Raw genomic sequence first — 8,337 nt, forward strand, 5'->3', positions numbered from 1 at the left:
GATCAGGTTAGTGATGTCTGACTGCTATTATTTTGAACACAGCTGTATGTACTATTTGTAATTTAAATTCTGTAATTTAGGGATGTGTTTTGGCTAAATGGTTTGGTCATAATGCCAAAAATGTTTCCACTGTGGTCATCACTTTCCTTACTCTCCCTAAAGTCCCTTCTCAAAATTTGGCAAGTATGGTTAAAATGGCACAATGTATTGAAAAATTGTCTCTGTCTCTTCCCTTCACAAGACAGACGGAGTGGCAAACAGAAAGCTATTAGCTTCAGTCACAGTGTGAGGACTTTCACAATTCTATTCCTATCTTTTTTTTTTTTTTTTTTTAAAAAGGGACTTTGCATATACTTGGAATTTAACTTGGCTGAGAGACTCTGGTTTAGGCCTCCTGCACACGGCCGTTTTTTTTTTCCCGTTTACTGGCCATTTTTTGCGTTCCGTATATGGAACCATTCATTTCAATGGTTCCGCAAAAAAAAGGAATGTACTCCGTATGCATTCCGTTTCCGTATTTCCGTTTTTCCATTCTAACATAGAACATGTCCTATTATTGCTCGCAAATCACGGTCCGTGGCTCCATTCAAGTCAATGGGTCCGCAAAAAAAACGGAACACATACGGAAATGCATCCGTATGTCTTCCGGTCCATTCCGTTTTTTGCTGAACCATCTATTGAAAATTTTATGCCCAGCCCAATTTTATCTATGTAGTTACTGTATACTGTATATCCCATACGGAAAAACGGAACGGAAAAACGGAACAGAAATGGAAGCACAACGGAAACAAAAAAACGGATCCGTGAAAAACGGACCGCAAAACACTGAAAAAGCCATACGGTCGTGTGCAATAGGCCTTAGATGGAAGATGTCCCGGGCTTAGAGGCAGATCCCTTGCTGGTTGCAGATCTTGCAGTAAGCCTGTGTATAAAGTGTATTCCTGGCAGAGGTCTAGAGAAGTAATCAATGTTTCTTATCTGCTTACTTTTTAGACTCGAGGCAGAACGGTTCTGGAAGCGCTCACAGTTCTCCAGACTTTGCAGCAACACGCTTGAGACCAGTAAGTGTCTTCATAAATGAATAAAAAAGATAATATTCTTTCTCACCTCCTCTGCAATATCTCCTCCTCCCAGCTATCTACACATCATCCAACCAATGGCCACTATTGGCCAGCAGGACCATTGTGGGGACTTGAATCTCAAGCTTCACAGGAAAAGTGCCCTCATTTTATTTCCCTAGATACATTTTACAACATTAATATTCATATGTGGCAGATTTGTTGTAGAAATTTCTGCCACTATCACATCCAGATGCATGAAAAGGATTTTTGGTTGTAGCAATTTCTTAACAAATCTGCCCAGTGTGAATATATCTTTAGGGACCTTATGATTTTTTTTTTTGTTTTAAATATCTTTATTGTTTTTCTTAGTAAAACCAATGTAAAAAGGTTATCTGGTCACAGAGGGTGGGTACATATAACAGGTACATTTAAAGCAGTGCATCGCTTCGATGCTAGACAGCGTATATACATGTAAAGGCATCTAAATCCCGAAGTACCCTCAATTAATATCAATTCTCTGTCACATATAACAAAACCAAGACCCATCCCTGCCCCTGAGCTCCAAAAGCCCCCCGTGCATCCCCCCACCCAGCGTACCTGGCCTGGTACGGCCGCCACGAGGGGCGTTAGGGCGCTCGTGCCCCTCTATTGGGTATTTTTCAAACCTTCATAATATCAAATCCTATTTAGTATGGACTGTTATGATGGTATTCATTATTTAAGAATGCACGACAATTTATTTGTTTAGTATTAGGACATAGCCACAGCAAGTGGGTGATCATCAGTTCCAGTCAGGGTATTCCTTCTCGCCATTTCCCCTATCTATACGCCCATTTCTGTGGCGTAGCTCACCCCGCGCCGTTTCATGCCCTCAAAATCTGTTATTCGTGTCATTAAGCTTTGCCATTCATTTATTGATGGCGACCTGTCTTTCACCCATTGTCTCATGATTATTACCTTGGCCAATAAAAATCCCTTCAGCCAATAAGCCTGTTCGTTTTTGGTAGTTCTTTTTTTGTACTCGGGAGGGAAAAGTCCAAGCACAACTACTTGGATAGTTAAGGGGGGGCTATTCCCACTTTGTACCGCCATCGCCTGGAATATACTGCCCCAGAAGATCTTAATAACTGGGCAGTCCCACAGCATATGTACAAACCCTGCGGCTACAAGGGAGCATTTCAAGCAACTGAATTCTTGTCCCTTGTTACTATACATTTTAGATAAGAGACTCGGGGTAACATATAAACAGTGTATTATTTTAAATTGTGTCAACCGGTGTTGTCTTGAAGGCGAAGCCTTCTTGATATTTTGATATATTTCCCGCCATTGTGAAGAGTTACATTCCCCTATATCCACCTTCCATTTATCTACACTTTTAAATTTAGTGACCGTACTTAGTTCCTCAATAAATCTCCTATATATTAGTGAGATCTTAACTTTATTCCCTACTATATTGTAACAAAATTATAGAAACCTCTGAGTGGCTGCTATAAAAGGTATTTTTTTAAGCGTACATGCTAATGCGTGTTGTACTTGAAGGTATCTATATTGTTCTAATGCAGTTATTGGTGTCTGTTGGAGCAGTTCCCCTATTAATTTAATTTTCCCTTTCGTGTATATATGTGAAAATAACGTGATACCTCTTCGAGTCCAATAATCATTTTCGTTAAGTGTCAGGAATTCTGTTAACGCAGGATTATCCCATAGCGGGGAGAAATCCAGAATTTGGGGGGCCTGGATAAGTACCTTGATTTTATTCCAGGTCTTCTGTAGCGCGGCCCCAATGGGGCAACAAATATCCGCACGCTCCAGAAGCCCGGATTCCAGTATACTGAATATATTATATGTATGCTGTTGACGTTGCCCTGAAATATGGGATAATAATACTCCATCCCCGGTATTGACGCACCACTGTAGTTGTGAGCACAAGTAGTAGATTTGAAAATGGGGCAGGCCTAGGCCGCCATCACTTGCCGCCATTCGCAAGTATTGTAGCTTAATACGGACCCTTTTTCTGCCCCATATCAAATCATTTATCAATCGATCAATCAGATTAAAAACACTATCCTCAATCCAGGCAGGGCAGGAACTAACCGTGTACAGTATCCAAGGCAACAGAACCATTTTAATCAAAGCGATCCTATTAATCTGCGAAAGCGGAAGTTTCTGCCATACCCTTATTTTTTCCCTTATTTTCCCGACTAGAGGGGTGATATTTAGTATATTATAGTCCCTGATGGTGTTACTAATTTTTGTCCCTAAATAGTCTAAATGGTCTGTTGGAGCAATAATTCTAACCCTAAGATCATTCAAGGGAGGCACCCGATTCAGGGGGAAGAGAACAGATTTTGTCCAGTTTATCTCATATCCAGCAATTCTACCAAATTCCTCTGCTATCCGCATAACGTCTGGGACACTTCTCCATCCGTCATTCAGATAAAGCAGCACGTCGTCTGCATATAGGCAGATCTTATCATCCGTCCCTCTCCCCCCAAACCCCACTATACAAGGTTCAGCCCGTATCCTGCAGGCGAAGGGTTCCATAAAAATTGAAAGAGGAGTGGAGAGAGGGGGCATCCCTGCCGTGTTCCCCGTTTTAGGGAGACGGCCGGGGTGAGCACCCCATTAACCTTAATTCTGGCTGTTGCTTCTCTATATAGCAATTTGACCCATCCAATAAATTCCTGACCCAGATTCATCTTGTACATGACGCGCCAGAGGAAGGACCACTCCACCCGATCGAACGCCTTGGCGGCGTCCAGTGACAGGATGGAGCGGTCCTCCCCCCCTCCAATTTGAATGTTAAGAATGGTCCGGCGTATATTGGTCTGGATCTGTCGCCCGGGGATAAACCCTGTCTGATCTGTATGGACTAGGCCAGTTTATTACTTTTTTTAACCTGTTGGAGAGAACCTTTGCAATTACTTTATAGTCTGCATTAAGCAGCGATATAGGACGGTAATCTTCAACTCTGTTGCCATTTTTCCCTTTCTTAAAGGGTTTCTATCACTTCGTATGACATATTTAGCTGTCAGACACTAGCGATCCGCTAGTGTCTGCTCTAACAAACCATCCTAATATGATAGGTTTTGGGGCAGCCGTTTTGCTAAAATAACAACTTATATCTATATGCTAATGAGCCTCTAGGTGCTATGGGGGCGTCATTAGTACCTAGAGGCTCCGTCTACCTTCATAAACTGTCGCCGCCCAGCGCGTCCCTCCAGCCCGCCCATCTCCTGCTGAATGCGATCCTCTCCGTGCGCGTCTCTGTTCTGCGCATGCGCAATGAATGTCTGACCGCTTCCCTGCTCAGACATCTCCACTGCGCCTGCGCCGATGACATCATAGTGCTCCGAGGAACAGGCGCAGTGGAGATGTCTGAGCAGGGAAGCGGTCAGACATTCACTGCGCATGCGCAGAACAGAGACGCGCATGGAGAGGATCGCATTCAGCAGGAGATGGGCGGGCTGGAGGGACGCGCTGGGCGGCGACAGTTTATGAAGGTAGACGGAGCCTCTAGGTGCTAATGACACCCCCATAGCACCTAGAGGCTCATTAGCATATAGATATAAGTTGTTATTTTAGCAAAACGGCTCCCCCAAAACCTATCATATTAGGATGGTTTGTTAGAGCAGACACTAGCGGATCGCTAGTGTCTGACACCTAAATATGTCATACGAAGTGATAGAAACCCTTTAAGGATCAACGTAACCGTTGCCTCTGTCAAAGACGGGGGCAGCTTTCCACATTTGCTAGATTCATTCAGGACCTGCAGCAGCCCGGGCAGGAGCACCCCTGCATGGCTCTTATATATGCCAAACGGTAGTCCGTCCGCTCCGGACCTTATGATTTAAATTTTGAATTTATTCTTTGTACATAAAACTGAACTGTTTTTGATGCTGCAATTTTAAGGCACAGCGCTGTACATTTTGTAGTGGCTTTTCCTGGTATTGCAACTCATTGCTTGAACTGGGCTGAACGGTTGTACCAGGCAGTGCTAAGAAATGCTCAGAGAGTTGCAGTTTCATTGAAAAACTCTCTTTGAACCAAAGGGAAGTCTCTGGTGCTCTGTCTGGAGTCAGACTTGCTAATCCCAGTACAGTCTATGATGTCATCACTTTCCAAATATCATTATTTCTATGGGTTTCACAAATTAGAATATTTTAACAGATTAAAATGGGTGAAATTCAGGTCATGAAATTCTTCTGTTGTAATATAGACTAATAGTAATAGCTGGTGCCACAGAAAACAAGCCGTCGTGTTTCCTATGAGTGCACATCGGTTTTCTCACCTACATAAGATTCTACACCGGATTATACTCTAGATATCTGTATATCTAGTGGTCCTACCCCTGAGATCCCCCACATATCAGGAGGATGGGAGCTTTCACACATCCATTTTGCAACCTAAGTCGGCCACATACAGGAGACCAACTGGAGATGTGGCCAAGAATATATATATAGCTTTCTCTGTAAAAGTCTATGGAGTAACAGTATATAAATAACCCACTTGGTTTTCAGTGGGGTTGGACCTTATGTCTATGAGAATTCAGGTGCTCAGTCCCCATTCGTGGTGCAGAGGGGGCTATGCATGCCTGTACACCCTTTATTCATATGAATGAGTGTTAGGAGATATCTGTGTATAGGTACAACCACTTCTGCATTCATTCTCATCCTGCATATGACCAGAGCCTTCGCTTGACAGTCTGTGTTCAGGACACCCCAGGTCATTTCTTAAAAGTCAATTTTATAATTGGCTATCATTCAGTGTGACCATTTTGTTCTGGGGACAAGAGGTGGTGACCAGTACAAGGGCTATTACAGGTCCCACAGGGGTTGTCACTCAGCATGTCTATCTGCTAATACTACAGTGTAGGATCAGTTTATGAATTTCTCATCTGGGGAGGCATATGGCGACCATTTTAGCTATCATCCGTCTTTCCTCAAAACAGGTTTTAGACACAATTTTGTCAGATATGGATATATTTACAGGGTTGAATTTGCAGTATTTCATAAAATCTTTTTCACCTTGCAGATGCGGGCTGCACCTCCACCCCCAACAAAAGGAACTGAGAGTCCATCATCAGATCAGTGATCTTCAGAGAATGGTGGCTGCTGCATGTTGCTGGACAGTCGCGCTGCTCGCATTCAGAAGATGCTGATGGAACTATTCCCAGGCTTAGAACTGGAAAGAACCTTACCTAGATTACCAAAGAGACTGACATTTCCTTTAGTAGACAGTATTCCACAAGACGTGGTCCTTTGTGATGTATAATGGATTGCTGAAATGAACTTTCTTTTTAATATGCAATCTTTGCACTTTCAAGGGATTGTATTATGTGCATTAATATAATACATATTATTCTTTAAGGGCTTTGTGTAAAGACAGAACTCTAGCAAAATAAAGCTGCTTCATGGGACAGCAATAATCTTTGATGCTGGTTTTCTACATATTGTGTTTATTAGTCTGAGCTGTCACTCATTCAGAGTTGAGTCATTTTCTAAATACATCACATTAAAATGGTACTGCCAGTATTATATTCCAGAGCTGAATTCACAAGCTGGCAAGCTTCAGAGCTGAAATCTCCCAGAATTCCTTGCTAGTACAACCTCTGTAAAGAGCTTGCATCCTAGTAAGTGTCATCTTTACACCGAGCACTGTACAGTCATGGGAAGTAGGACTAACTAACTCTCCCATTGCATTTTAGGAGCTTAGTTAAACTGCGAAAGCCGTGATTGGTGTCAGTCTTATCGTCTGCTTCCATTAGAACTGTGAATGCTGCTCTGGGCTATAATTCCAGTCCAAGTTATGTAAAACAGCATTTTCTGATTATATGGCTATAGAAAAATATATAACTACATATTACAGATGGATTAGCTGCTGCCATACTTTACAAAGATACTCATATATTCATGTAGATTATATTTAAATATAGGATGTAAAATGTTTTCCAATTGAATGATGGTTTTAGATTTGTTTTTATGTTACATAATAACAGAACATTATGGCCCAGTCTGTAGTGATCTGTAGTAGCTCATGTAAATCTTTGGTCATATAATTTAGCATTCCCATTGTTGTGAACCCTGTTTTGTGCAAACTGATCTGCAAAACTAACATTGACCCCTCCTCCATCTTTCCAGGATTCATACCCAAAATGTAAGAAAATATGACGGGAATTGCGGGGAATTTCCTATCCAGGTTTGCAGGTGGAAAATCCGCAGCGGAATATAGTAGCTGCAAGATGGATGAGATTCTTAAAAAATCTCATTCACTCACTGTGTAATTATTCTGAGCGGAAATTGACCTGTGGTTCAGAGTTTTCAATCAGCAGAATGTCAATTCTTTTTGCAGATTGGTTTCAGATTTGTATTCGATTTAACCCCTTGCATCCACTTGTCCTGGGAAAAAAAAACACCTTCTTCAAAGTTTTTAAAACACTTTTCTCTTTGGCTTCCTTGCTTTACCCCTTCCAGTCTCTGTACAACCCAGCTTCCTGCAATGACAGGCTGCAGCAAGGCTCCACAGCAAAATCTGCATGACGTAGCGCTGGTTTGCAGTGGATTTTCCTTTTGGATTCTTGCATGGATTGCAGAAGCCTGGTTCTGGTATGGGCAGAGAAATGGCCTTGTATGCCTGGCCACTCTGTATCTGAAATGAGAAGAAAAAGCGTCCACATTTAAGATATTGGTGGACCTCCCAGCACTTGGACCCCCAATCATCAGACTTTTATGGTATATCAGAGCAATGTGTTATGATAGTATTTCATGGGAAAGCTTGTCAAGATATTAGTGTCCTCAAATCAAGTGAATTACGACATGATGTTTGAGCAGTTTAGTTTAAAAATATATCTTGATAGCACTCAGAGCTCAGGTTTTCTGATACACAGCTCCAAATCTCCTGCATAGATATAGATTTAAAGTTGCAGCTTATACAGTATACAGTAGGCTCCCATGCTCTCTCTAGTGGCAGTTGCAGGCAGAATGTTAGCTTTGAAATCTATGTTTTTGCATTGCCCCATGTACACAGGGCAGCAATCATCCAACAAGCGATCAAACGCTTATTTTGTGCTGCCGACATAATGTAAAGTGTATAGGGGAATGAACAATCGTAATAACGATTGTTCGTTCCCCATAGAGGTTCAATCAAAAAGGCCCTTTAAACGAGCACGGATCGACTGGAAATGTGGCCCCACATCGGGCCGTTTTACATAGTAATATAATACCTTAACTGAAGCTAGACAGAAAAAACTTAAGGGGATAGAACTGGAAACCAGTAG

The 8,337-nt window shown here is 42.1% G+C and overlaps 1 protein-coding gene across 2 annotated transcripts in view; it reads left to right on the top strand.

Moving 5' to 3' along the window:
• Positions 1–6,520, top strand: part of FCHSD1 (FCH and double SH3 domains 1) — a 149,246-nt gene extending 142,726 nt beyond the window's left edge. For both annotated transcript variants that reach the window (XM_040441139.1, XM_040441146.1), the window contains exons 19-20: positions 994–1,061; positions 6,096–6,520. In XM_040441139.1, coding sequence (XP_040297073.1) covers positions 994–1,061; positions 6,096–6,155 — 128 coding nt within the window. In that variant the 3' untranslated portion in view covers positions 6,156–6,520. The remainder of the gene's footprint in view (positions 1–993; positions 1,062–6,095) is intronic.
• Positions 6,521–8,337: the final 1,817 nt, after the last annotated feature.

This window comes from Bufo bufo, chromosome 1 (assembly GCF_905171765.1).
Source record: "Bufo bufo chromosome 1, aBufBuf1.1, whole genome shotgun sequence".
NCBI lineage: Eukaryota > Metazoa > Chordata > Amphibia > Anura > Bufonidae > Bufo > Bufo bufo.